The sequence below is a fragment of the Mytilus trossulus genome, chromosome 7, assembly GCF_036588685.1.
Source record: "Mytilus trossulus isolate FHL-02 chromosome 7, PNRI_Mtr1.1.1.hap1, whole genome shotgun sequence".
Lineage (NCBI taxonomy): Eukaryota > Metazoa > Mollusca > Bivalvia > Mytilida > Mytilidae > Mytilus > Mytilus trossulus.
The window spans coordinates 31,165,948-31,180,341 of record NC_086379.1 but is presented as its reverse complement, the minus strand read 5'-3'; the positions used below and the strand labels follow the sequence as shown (position 1 = coordinate 31,180,341).

Below are 14,394 nucleotides of genomic sequence, written 5' to 3'. Positions count from 1 at the left end.
CAATGACCTGGATGCTATTTATAGAAAATTATTAATGATTCATTTAATTAGTAGAGCATTAACATGGTGCAAATGCAAGGTCGTATGTGTTTTCCTGTAAATGTGTGTTGCAGAAATTGACATAGGTTTTAAGTCGTAACTTTCACAGACATATGTTCAATTCATTGAGGTGATATGAATAAGTGTTTAGGAATCTTTGTTTTGGCATGGCAACCAGACAGATTCAAAGAGAAAAATGCAAAAAGTAAAGTGTTTTCTATGGAATATCAGAATTTAAAAAGACAGTAATATTGTGTTTGTCAGTTTATCATGATAATATAGAAAATTATGGATTTTTTTCTCAGACACTTGGGAATGTCAGTGAGATATAAAAATTGTTTTAATTAAGGATGTAGGAGAAATATACTACAATTCCAATGTAAGTTTGTCATCCATTGGGAGAATTACTACAGAATCGCCAGGTTAGTTATCTGTTTCTAAATGTCAAAATGTGGACATGAACTTTGGCGGGGAATTTGATATCTCTTCCTGGTAAAGCAGAATTCACAATAATTTATGTTCTCCAGGAAAAAAAGGTTAAAGTTTATATTGTCTCCATCCTTCCCCATATCTCCTATTTGCTTTCCTGCAAAAACAAATGTCAGATGAAACTGAGAATAAAAATGTTATCTCAGGTCATTGGTAGTTTCCATGAGCTAAACTCAAGGAAGACAAAGAAACGTTCCATGTTCCTGGTAATATAAGGACAGCTCTATCAAATTCATTCTTTATTTTTAGAAGAAAATTAGACTTTTTTTGAACGTTATCATATTGTTTATAATACAAATTGTATCCAAGATCATCAAATGTCAAGAGTGACTTCAGAGACTGTTTTAAGTGTTTTAAGTTACTCTATCTATAAAAAAATTATATAATATCAGTTATAATAGATATAGGAAGATGTGGTGTGAGTGCCAATGAGACAATTCTCCATCCAAATAACAATTTAAAAATTAAACCATTATAGGTTAAAGTACGGCCTTCAACACGGAGCCTTGGCTCACACCGAACAACAAGCTATAAAGGGCCCCAAAATTACTAGTGTAAAACCTTTCAAACGGGAAAAACCAACGGTCTAATATAAGCTCACTATTGTCTTTCTAATATTTCTCATCCGTTTAATTATATTTTTGGGATAATTTGACATCATATTCTAGACAATATATCAATATCATTGATAGAAGAAAAATTTAGTTCTAAATGGTGAAAACAAAGACTTGAAAATTCATTTGGATGCTCCACCAAAGAAAAGAGAATAGGGTAACAAAATAAATAGATGGTTTCATCTTTTGGTAATTAATTTGAATCATAACAAATTGTTTTCTTTTCATCTAATCAGTCTATTTGAAGTTCATTGCCACCATTGTAACATACATTGACATACGAGAGATCTTAATTAAACAAACATTGTGACTGTTATCATATTTTTATCACTTTCATTAGAATAGTTTTGTCATGATAGTCTCATTATTGTAGAACTTTCTTGCAGTGCAATGTACTTATAATGAAAGTACTCCGAAGTTGATTCAGCTGTAGGTACTTTGGATACTCTAGAGACAATTACTGCTTCCAGTTAATAAGATTATGTAATCAAACTAAAACTCCATTTGCAAATACACATGGCAGAGTTGACATTAGTTGATTTTGACTTCTATTTTGAATTTGGTTTTAATGGCTGAAAACATTTATAAAACATTTTTGATTTTGACTTCTATTTCGACAGATGTGGTTTAAATGTCTGAAAACATTTTTGGCTGGCCAATTTTTTTCTTGAGAATATCTGAAGAATTTGCTTAAGAAACAACTTGTGTGGATAGGTATTGCAATACTTTTCTCTGTTTTCCTCTCGCTTATAGTACAGAAGTAACAACTAATGAGCCAAGTTTATTACCAAAAAAACCTATTGGAATCTGTCTACAGAAGTTAACATCCTTATGACAATGGTTATTGTTGTATTTATAGTTGTTGATGTCAGTCTATTATTTTACAAATAGTTCTGATGGATTTATGTAATCCTGAAAATGGAGATATCGTGTAATTGTTACCAGTACACTCAGACTTGAAAATAGCGTGGAATGACCTTTCACTAGAACTGATAGGCAGGTTGAAGCAATAATCACTACATGTAGTGACAAATAAAGAAATTTATAGGAAAAAATTGTGTCATTAAAAGATGGTTATTTTCTTAACCTTGTCTCAGATTTTGTCTACACACTATGTGCCATTATTGAAAAAACAATTATTTAATTGAAACTGTCAATAATCAATAAATTTATGCAAGTTGATATTCAGTTGCATAGGACATATGTTTTTGTATTCCATTCATTGTGAGAATCCTCATGACATCATTGGTGTAATAAATGTCCTGAATAAACTGACCTCCATTCGCGGAAGCGCTTCATACTAAAAATGTGCGCATGGTCAACGCTTTTACCTTTTACAACCCTATAAAGTTACAAAAAGAAGCATTCAATACTTATAATTACATTTTTTAGCTATGATCATAAAAACACGAATTTTACAAGTTTTGTATTTTATTCACCTGTGACCACAGTGTTATCATGAATGAAAAGTTTTATTGAGTGATGCAATTTCTTACGGAATAACATGTGATGTGCAGTTAGCCAATCTAAATAAAGTATTATAATGAAACATACATCTAATGTAATTATTATGAAATATCAAAGGTGTGAATATTGTCAAGATTTTTTTCATTTTTTCATTTTTTTCATTTTTTTTTTTTTTATACATGTATAATTGTGTTATTAAACCTGCTAATTTTTGTGTCAAATTTTCATATATGGGCTGGTAATTTTTTTTCTACAAAAGCCAAATAAGCATATTTCTAAATAGATGTATGTCCAATTATGATGTTTGATTCTTCAATTAATTTGTTCCAAGAAAAGAAATTGTAAATGGTAATTAATTTTGACCTGTTTACCGGACATTTGCTGGCTGGAATGGAATACCAGACAGGATTAATATTTTGACCTTTTATGCAGATAGATAGATGTTGCCATTTACTGTGAATATTGTGTTTATATTTGTGTATTGGGTTTGAAATAGTATTATTGATTCATCATCAATTCTGTCAGAGTAGAGGAAGGATGACTGAGTGATAAAATTGATTGATTTTATATTTAGGGTTGTAATAACAAAATTATTACAAATATCATGTGTCCAGGGTGTCCAGGGATCATGATTTGTGTGGAAAATACAAAGGATAGTTAATGTTTTTAGGACAATTCAAAATAAACCAATAATTATATTAATTCATATTTTTGAGTGATAATTGTGGATAAAATCTTCATTGAAACAAGTGTTAGAGAAACGGTAAGCATCTGGAATTGACAGTTGTGACTTGTTTTTGGCTTGTGACTTTTTTTCTTTTTTTTTTGTATGTCCTGTGACAGCAACAGAATATGAGATACATATTCTAATCCTGTATTTATAACAAGGTTAAGTTTAAAGGTATAATATTCTGAAGCTCGAGGATTTAGACTGGCCAATAAATAAAGCATTCTACCATTTTAATATACAAAAAGAACAAGGTTCAGTTTTTGGCAAAATATGGCCTTGTCAGCTTCTACTTTATCATGACATAACAAAAGGTTCTAGAATGTATTTTTTTAAAAGGTTCAATGTGCGGGAAAGAAAATCTATTCATAAGGGAAGATTTTAGGTTCCAATGTCAGCACATTTTAAAGAAGTTGTTATAATACAATGTGTTTGTATTTTTTTCAAACCTAACACCTTTGCCATTATAACCTTGTATAACTATCTAAAATGTTATGTAACCAAAAGGTACCAAGATTTGAACAAATATTGAATCCCTAGGTACAATAATTTTCTGTATCAGACCTTGTGTCACTAATGTAAATATGCTAAAAATTGTTATGATTTATAAAAAAAATTGGACCAAAATTAGTGAACCTATTCTTATGAGAGATATTTGTCTATAAATGTAATATATGGTCTACTGATATCTGCTTTAATTCTGAGTAGTAAACTTTTATTTTTAAAACTTCTGAATAAAAAGTTGAATTGGATGCTTTTTGTGCAGCCACATCCAAACATTGTCGGTTCCCTTTAAAATCATAAAGGAATAAATTACTAAACTAAACTACAGAATAAAATTTGATTATGAAACAGAACAATTGTTCAGGTAATTTTATAAGTCCATTGTTGGTTTAATAGTCCATAGTCCATATAGAAAAACATAGATCAGTGTTCCATTAGTTGCTGTGAATGAATCAGTGAATATCAAGTTAACCTTTGAACTCCATAATTCAATGTTTGCCTTAAACAGTCATGGGCCACTTGTAGTCAAAATCACTGTTAATCTTTAGCTTCAATATGATTCAGTCATAAATTGAAATCATAATTCTGTGTTATATAACATGTTTGACCTATGGTACAAATTGTTTTTCCTCCCTATGACTCTTTATTAGCTGCTGACAATTCAGGTGCACCCAAGCTTATCAGCATTTTTTGCAATGATTCTCTGAAATCTTTTCTGGACTCTTGTTTTCTTTTGTCCATGCTGGTGTCACTTATTGTTCTTTCTAAAATTTGAGCTGTTTTTTTTCTGCTCTTTTGTCAGTTTGTTGTTTCTAAACACTCTATTCTATGATGGTATATATTTGTCCCTATTCTTTTATGGTATATAATTGTCCCTCCTTTTTAAACTGGTCTTACAAAAATGTGAAAATTCAAATGTTATTTACATCTCATCATGAGTTATTGAAATGTAAAATTACTTGATCATAAAAGGTGCTGATTTCCATTAAGATAATATTCATGATATATATAAGATTTATTGATTCCATTGCAAGTCCAGGAAGATATTCACCTTGGTTATGAATGCAGATGCCAGTAGTGGGCTTATTTGACCATATGACCTGATTGACAGAAATAAGCAAGATGAAAATAAACTTTTATCTTCCTAATCAGGAAGTCATGAAGTTAAAGCTGAATGATTATTAGCCATTTGCATAATTGCGCATTTGTAATTAGTTTAATGTATTGAAAGCATAAGAAAGAATAGCATGTTAGGAGAGTTTCATGTTGGACACTGTGTTATGTAATACGTTGGCATTATATTTGGTATAGTTTGCTTTATAGGAGTGCGATATTTAAAGATTTTTTTTTAAATGACATGAAAAGTGAATTTTAATAAGGAATCGTAGCTATGGATCTATTGAGTACTGTAATGGATCATTTGAATGTAAGAGCTTTGTTTTGTTGCATGTGATTTCATCATAAAATGTGAATTCATTTATTTTTCATGTGTACCAATATTCCTGTATTCAGGAACAATCAATCTTTCATTGAAACTTTGTGGTTTCACCAAAGCATGCAATTACAAGCCTATAGAAGATAATATATACTACTTTGAATATTTGAATTCGCTATTTGCCTCAACTCATGAAACCCATGAAAATGTGTATCCTATCAACTAAAATTGAATCCACAAAACTGGTCAATTTTTGTTTAGGTCAAAGAATAAAACTAGCTATTTGATCTACAAAATGTATCTTGGTCAGTTTATTGTGGATTATGAAACGATAAAAATTGTGACCGCATGGCACAAAGATGGATTGTTTATGATTACTCAAAGCACTCTTGTTAAAACCATGAATAATAAGGACCATAGGAAATGGTATTAATATATAGCTAAACAAACAATTAACTTTTGCCAGTGAATGTATACTCATGGATTGTTACAAGGATTTGTATGGAAACAGTCAGCCCTAAGCAATAGAATATTTTTACACATATTTTTATGGATTCTAGATATAATTAATTGATAAAGAGCAATATCAAAAATGTATATTTTGTACTTTTCATTTATATAATTTTTTATATGTTTTTTTTCTTCAGATTGACTATCCTGATGTTCAGGTTATGAAAAGTGGCCATTCACGGCAATCATGTAATGATCGTGTTATAGAATTTGACCATCAGGAAGGGACCAGGCCTATACGTAGAATGAACTCTGATAGTGTTGTTGAACAGGTTGGTTTTATCTAAAGGTCATCATTAAAAATGACTTCTGGTTTTATTTAACCAAAAAAGAAAACAAGAAAAATATTTTCATTTGACACCACACACCTTTCTCAATTTCACATTTTCATGTTCAATGCAAAATATTGGTCAAAACCATCATAAAACATAAATTTTTAATAATTCACGTCATATTGAAGATATTTACTAAGTTTCAAATTAGTGCAACTACATTGCCATGGTAAACTTACCTTAAATAAAAAAAAAAAAAACTTATATGGAACACACAGATCAGAAAAACATAATGTTCCCAATGGCACTTTTAATTTAAACTGATAATGAAATTGTATTCAATGAGGTATTATTTTACAGACGTCACTGAATGCGACTCGTTGTTTTTCCCTGTATTTTCAAATAACAACATATGGAAGGAGATGCTGTTTGTCACTGTTGTTCTTACTATACCACTACATTTATAAAAAAAAATCAGTTATAAAATCTATTTAGATAGCACCATTATATCATGTTTATGTAAGGCCTTGGAGAGAATTCTGCAACTTATCACATAAATTTTACTTGATAACACATATTCCATATATGGCTTTTGTCTCCCATCCCATAATATAGTACAGAATGGACATGCATCAGTGTTCCAACAATTGTTATGAATGAATCAGTAAATCTTAAGTTAACCTTTGAACCCCCTAATTCAATGTTTGCTTTAAACAGTCATTGAACACTTGAAGTCAAAATCAAAATTGATCCTTAGCTTGTATAAATGAATCAGTTATAAACTAGAATCATAATTCTGTGTTATATTACATGTTTGACATACAAATCAATTGTTTTTCCTCCCTACGGCATATTTTTGTTTTTGTTTACAGTTATCTGCCGATTATGGATTACGTGACCAGTATTTACGAAATGAACAATATATGAAAAGATGTTCGCGAGCAAGTGACACATCTAGTGCTTATTCAGGTTCTGATATGATGCAGTCATCCATAGATGACCAAGAGAATGTGGATATGGATATTAGTGGATTACCTGAGAGTATGGTGGATTCGGATGATGAAGAAGGATATGCTGAATCCACAGGGGTAGGTGTTCTGGAGGATTGTTGTACATGTACTGTTGAAGTGATAATATGTTTTCCCGTTTGAATGGTTTTACACTAGTTATTTTGGGGCCCTTTATAGCTTGTTGTTCGGTGTGAGCCAAGGCTCCGTGTTGAAGGCCGTACTTTAACCTATAATGGTTTAATTTTTGAATTGTTGTTTGGATGGAGAGTTGTCTCATTGGCACTCACACCACATCTTCCTATATCTATTGGTCTGATTGTGGTTTGCTTAGAATTAACCTTATAACAATGGCAATGAAAAGTTCTATCAAAAATAACATAAATAAGAAGTTTCAATTATGAAATTATTAGGTCCAGTTCATTTCCAGTTTAAAAGTAAGAATAGGATATAAATAGATTTTTATCATCATGTACACATCTAAAGATTTGGTGTGTTGATTAATAACAATGAGTATATGTCTTATATATGTTATATGTCATTGACCTAATTTTCTCCCTCCAATGGTCAGGTTAAGTTTCTGGATTTAGTAACTCTGCATAATAACATTCTGTCTTTTAATTGGTTTAGAGAGTCTTAAATATGTCCCCATTTCTAGTCATTTCAAGCTGAAAATGTTCTATATCCAAGTCAGAAGCCTGTAATTCAGTGGTTGTTTGTTTATGTGTTACATGTTTGTTTTTCCTCCATTTTTTTACATAAATAAGGCCGTTAGTTTTCTCGCTTGAATTGTTTTACATTGTCTTATCGGGACCTTTTATAGCTGACTATATGCGGTATGGGCTTTGCTCATTGTTGAAGGCCGTAAGTTGACCTATAATTGTTAATGTTTGTGTCATTTTGGTCTTTTGTGGATAGTTGTCTCATTGGCAATCATACCACATCTTTTTTATATATGTGAATTAAGTGTTTTATTAATTTTGATAGAGTTGTGCACTTAATGCGTCTCCCCTATTATAACAATAGTTTACATCTGACTTGAACTTGAATTAGAACATTACAGTTTGTTTTCATTATGCCAAATGACCTACTTATAGATGACCTGTTTGAAGTTGACTGTAAAAAAATATGTTTTTATTCCAATATTTGTGCCAGTAGAAAGCTGCTTCCTAAATTGTTGATGAAGCAAATTGGCAGATGAAAACTATTAATGGTGTCTGTTTTATTGAATGTTACATGTGGCAATCTGTTATTAAACATGCAGAAAATCAATTTAATACTAGTTTATTACAGCAGAGTTATATCTTCTGTAGAAACTTGGCTTTAATAATCTGGTAATAAATAAAAAATAATGTAAGGCACAGTCTTTAAACCGTCTGTATGTGTACATGACATGTAGAAGTCTAAACAAAAACTACAAATATCATAAATTAAATCATAGTGAAATCAGCCTAAGTTCTTCATTTGTGCTACCTTAAAGTCATATGATATTCTATTAGTTATTTGGGTAAGTGCTAAAATACTAATGTAGGAATTATAAAAACATCTGCCATCAACATCAAATGTGACATCTAGTACATTTGCATTTAGCATAAGGTCTTCAACAGTAGACTGATGTCTTTTCAATATATATGTCAAGCTCAATATGGTCCAAAGTCTAGATAAATTATTATCAACCTGTACAGAGACATTATAGATCACTGATTAACAACAGTTTCTCCAAATAACAAAAAAATACTCAACACATATTTTTCTCATGATCTATCATAAAACATGTTTGTCTTATATATGTATAACTGAAAAGTGAAAAGTACCAAAACATCTGACATCAAATATTGTGGTTGAGGCAGCACTTAGAATTCTCCCCAGATAACATTAAGGAGATAAGAGAACCTATGTGTATATGAAATGATATATTATGTAATATGCATACATTGCACTCGTATTATAATTAACTGTTTAGTAATGTCTGTCTTAGATCTGTTTTTCTGCATGAAAGCAGAGGTCCCAGGGGGCATGATAAAATTTTATCTACAATTCTGATCTATCCTTGGGCTTAACAGTTACAGCAGCATTATTTTTTACTTGTTATATTGATATTTTTGTACCCCAGGGGTGTCTAGGGTAACTTGTTATATTGATATTTCAGTGCACAAGGGATAGCTAGGGTACAAATGTATATGACTTCACAGACTTTTAATATACAAAAAAATATATATGTTATTACCCACAACGCAACTTTTCAATCACTCTTTAAGTTTTATTGAATTATTACATCTGTGCAATGTTATTTGATTAGGTGCACTTGTAAAGTATGAACTTATTGACAGACCATTAATAGTTTGATTGCTATTGTATTGTCACTTAATCATGTCTCAAAAGAAAATTGAGGTCTTTTATTTTGCTTTTCTAAATTTAAAAGTGATGAGGTTGCATAATGATAAGTTTACAAGGTTGAATGGGTTTATACATGGAAGTAATTATTCTGAGTTTCAATATTTGAGAAAGGTTTATCACTCTGCTAAACTTCAGATATATTCTGGTTTATCAAAACTGGGATATTTTTAGGCAGTTAAGCTGCCTTATGCGAGCACCCTGGATTTGTGTTCTACCTAATAAATGCTGAAATATGTGCCATTGTTATTATCTAGTTTTTTCTGTGTTCACATTTTTATTTTATTATCTGGTTTTTTTCAGTCACAGAGAGACACAGTACAAGAATGTTTACAGAAGCACCCACAAGACAGATCTGATGATGATATAGAAATACTACTAGACTTTATACAACATTTTAGAGTAAGACAAAAATACGGAAGTTTCAAGAGAAATTTGTTTTTCCCAACCTGTTCAAAATTATAAATAGAACAATATTGATAAGAAAATTACATCTAAGAAAAGTGATTTGCTTCACAAATTGATAAGTAGTTATAAGTAAGCTTATGAAGTAGGTTTGGCTTTAGTCCAGTGGAAGAATGCTAAAATAGACAAAGGGATGTATATATAGATATAATGAGGAAAAAAATTAACAATTACGAAAACAAACAAACAAACAGAGAAGTACAGCAGAGAAAAGTCACAGAAATCTTAACATTGTCTATTGTTTTGTTTTTTTACATCAGTTTAGATAGTCCATGCGGAAAATTGCAGTTATTGAGTCTAAGACTGATATTAGTGAAGATCTGATATCATGTAGAGGGATTATTCAAGAATATGAAGGGTCCATTGAAAATTTTGTATTTATATATGCCCTCCACTGACCGACACTTTAAGGTTGACGGTTTTCTGTCTATATTTGTCTATCCAAGCACATTTATGGTAAATAAACATGTACAGGGCAACATAGCAGTGTTAAAAAAGTGTCTCTAAACCATACGTCAAGCTCTATATTGATTTGAGTATAGAGAAATATTAATTCTTTAGTCTTTTCTTTGGACAAGAACATAACATGTGATAGGTTGAGATGCAAATGATCAAAAATACCAGACTTATAAGTATTACTACTATACCCCATGCATGTGTGAAAGTTTATTTGATAAATGATAAAGCTTTTTATGTAGAAGTTTAATAAAGGATCTTTTTATTGGTGTATGTTATTTAATAACTCATGAAACTTATTTTATATACATGAAAGCAATATCTCTGTGTTAAAAAGGCAGTTATAGTGTTGTTCATTTGATAAGATGATTATTATTTAGAATATCAAAAGTATTTCATGCATTTAAGGAAGATGTGGAGAAAACATTTTAAAAAAAAATGAATTTACACTTATCTGTTGCAGGCTTTTGCCAACATGACCTTACCAACTAGACGAGCACTGTGTGCTGTAATGATGCTAGCCGTCATTGAACATAAAGGTACCATAGTAATGAAGGACAAAGAGGAGCTGGACTCCTGGTCAGTTATACTTAATGGTCAAGTAGAAATCCTTAAAGAAGATGGGTCTGCTGAATTTTTGTACATGGGGGACAGGTAAGTTCAGATGAAATTTTATTTATGGCTATGACAATATCAAAATGATGGAGATGTGGTAAGATTGCCAATGAAACATCTATCCACCAAAGTAAAATGAAGTGGTATTTAAGCAATTATAGGCCACCGAAATATGTCTGTTTATTTCTGTGTTTTACTTTAACTTACATCTTAATGAAATAATAGTTAACTAGGGAGATGAGAATATAAGAAAGTAAGTGTGTCAAAAATTACAAATTGTATTTTAAACTTCTAAATTATTCATATTTAATCATTTAATATAGCAAACTACCCATCAAATTGAATATTTTTGTTTTGAACAAAATAAGGATTTATGTCAATTATATTAATTTGCAAGGTTAATAATATAGGATGTTTTCCTAGTTAGAGGATTAATTGTTAAACTTTTTCGGATTTCCTTATTTGATAATTTTTTCTGTTATTTTTTATAGTTGATTGTGGTTAAAAATTATATGAAAAGGTCATTGAACCAGAACAAAATTGTATCAGTATGTATGTGTTCTTAAAAATCATATTGGACTTACTCCATACTTTTATTAAAACTTTTAGAACTGAATTGGAGTTGAAATTTAAAACTTATAAACTATGAAGTGTAAAAGATCAAGATTCATAAGTATATTTTGTCCTTGAAAATTTATGTGAAAGATCCATGACATGAGAATTTTGAAGTTTGAGACTATGTTCTTAATGTTGTAGTTTATAATTTTGAGGGAAAGTAATAAGTTGAAGGTTTCATCATATAAATGTAAACGAAAGTATGTGTTGCTATTGCAGCTTTGGTATTACAGAACCAACCTTAGATAAAATATTCCATGAAGGGGTCATGAGGACCATTATTGATGATTGCCAATTTCTTAGCATTGCTCAACAAGATTACTATGAAATCATGAACCAGGGCAAAGAAAACACAAAACGACATGTGGAAGACGGGGAGGTTGTCATGGTTACAGAACACAGAGTGTTTGACGGAGGTAACCGACGAGGACAGATTATAATTAGGGTAAGTTATAAAATATGGTTATTGTACAAAACATTTAAGTAATGTACATTAAATTGATTTATTGGACTGAAAATTTTGTTCATAGAATTAACAGAAAATGTCCACATTAGATAGGGAACATGTAGATGATAATCAATTAATAGTCTAAGATGTTGGAAGCTAATTATGAAGTGAAGGCCTTCTTTAAACTTGGACAATTGTCAAAAACATAAATTTGTGACTTCAATAGATATGTCTGATAATTAATTTTATACTACACATTATTACAACAACAGTTTGATTTCAATTTAGCACTTTTAAGCAGTGCTTTTGCTGGGGAAAATTGCTGCTACTGTCCAAAAAAAACCTTCTTTATTTTTAAAGAGGCTGTCCAAATCTCAGCCAATTCAACCTGGTTGTTCCAAGTTTTAAAACTTACAAATTTTATGTATTGTTATCATGTTTATGTCTTCATTATACTTGAAATATTTATTTCTGAACATTTGGAAAACAAGAATAAATGTATTAATGATATGATTTCAGGCGTCACCGGATCACTTGATGAACCATCTTGTACAGGAACACTCAGCTGTTGATCCTACGTTTGTAGAAGACTTTCTACTTTGTTACAGAATATTTCTCAAAAGTCCCATGGAATTAGCTTATAGACTTCAAACATGGTTCAACCAAACAACATTACGAAATAAGGTAAAACTAGTTTTTGGACTGAAGTCAGTGTTGAAAATTTTAGAAATTTCTTATTTTTAGATACAAATTCATTCTTCTTGTCTGCAACATAATTTTCAGATGTTCAAACAGGTTTTTAATGCACTAATTTTGCCATCAGCTATGATTATGAAGGCTGAATTTTGCCATATAAACATAATTTAAATAATGAATTTCACTTCTAAACTCCCAGAGATGAGATGTGGCACAGAAACACTGAGTTTAATGAGAATTGATTATACGTTGAAAATCTTTGCCTATGAGGTCGTTGACTTTGACAACAACGTGCAACCTCAGTTTTCAGCAAATGATATAAGATTAACACAAAGACGATAAAAAAAAAATGTTCACGATAGCAATATTGTGATAAAAATTATATTTTCTTTGTATTCTCTTACATTATTTGTATCACATTTTATCATCTTAGTTTGCTACCTTTCTAATATTAACTTTTATACGTTTGTATTTCAGGTCACTAGGGTTGTGTTACTGTGGGTCAACAATCATTTTATTGATTTTGAAACAGATTCTATTTTGAGTGAATTTCTGGAAAGCTTTGAAGCTATGCTTGAAACTCAGGTTAGTCATGATTGACATGTTTGGCCAAAGATGGCAACTTTTCACATAGTTTTAGTAAAATTAAGTATGAGCTAAAAGTACTTGACTTGCATCCATCATCTTTGTATGTGATAACTTCTGGCAAGTTGTTGCTGATTCCAAATATTCATAACTAATTTGCAAATAGACATTATGCAAACAACAATTAATTAATCAATCATGAGTGTTGGAATTCAAAACCTCAAAACTTGTCAGTTATAGCTTGCATTGGAAATTAATTTAATCGACTTTGAAATGACACCATGTTCATAATCATGAATTCCCACATTTTATTTGATCTGACGAGGATAAATAATTGATTAGGTGGACACATTTCAAAAGTTTAAGACAAATATTGTTATAGAAATGAAGAATAGAAAATGAACACACATTATACTATCAGTTCTTTATAGTAAACCATACATAAACAAAAAACACAATACAAAGAAGAATATATTCAACCTTCATTAAGGAAAGGAAAAGTAGATGTTATAAGAAAATATTTATTGTCATGCTTGCCTTATTTAGAAATTTTAGCTAAAGATATTGACTAATAAGTGTTGATGTTTTATTTACAGGGAATGACAGGTCAACTCAGGTTACTGAATATTGCCTGTGGTGCTAAAGCTAGGACGAGAAGTGTCACATTAACTCGTGCTACACGAGAAGAGGTGCTGCATTTTTCTGTCCTGGGAGGTTTAGAACGAGGATGTGGTATATTCATTTCTAAAGTAGAAAAGGCATCTAAAGCTTATGAGGCAGGCCTCAAAAGGGGTGACCAGGTTAGTTTATAGTCTTCAATGGTGTAGTATTTTTAATAACTTCTAAATGAGAGGACAAAAAAAAAACCAGTAACATTCAAACAAATCAGTAAATAGCAAATTAACTGAAAACACCATGGCTAAAAAGAAAAAAGACTAACAGATTAACAATAATACACACAATACAACATGGAAAACTAAAAAGTGAGCAACACGAACCCCATGGTAAACTTCGGGTGATCTCACATGCTTCTACTCCACATGTGGAACCTGTTAT

General features: G+C 30.6%; 1 protein-coding gene across 14 annotated transcripts in view; it reads left to right on the top strand.

Moving 5' to 3' along the window:
* LOC134724922 (rap guanine nucleotide exchange factor 6-like) overlaps positions 1 to 14,394 on the top strand; it is a 74,496-nt gene that overhangs the window by 34,830 nt on the left and 25,272 nt on the right. For 13 of the 14 annotated variants that reach the window (XM_063588288.1, XM_063588298.1, XM_063588293.1 and 10 more), the window contains 8 exons: positions 5,923 to 6,057; positions 6,930 to 7,145; positions 9,762 to 9,860; positions 10,843 to 11,033; positions 11,829 to 12,054; positions 12,577 to 12,741; positions 13,231 to 13,338; positions 13,935 to 14,138. In XM_063588288.1, the coding sequence (XP_063444358.1) occupies positions 5,923 to 6,057; positions 6,930 to 7,145; positions 9,762 to 9,860; positions 10,843 to 11,033; positions 11,829 to 12,054; positions 12,577 to 12,741; positions 13,231 to 13,338; positions 13,935 to 14,138 (1,344 nt within the window). Of the gene's footprint in view, positions 1 to 442; positions 462 to 5,922; positions 6,058 to 6,929; positions 7,146 to 9,761; positions 9,861 to 10,842; positions 11,034 to 11,828; positions 12,055 to 12,576; positions 12,742 to 13,230; positions 13,339 to 13,934; positions 14,139 to 14,394 lie in introns of those variants that run through there. The other variant, XM_063588301.1, reaches the window with a different exon arrangement.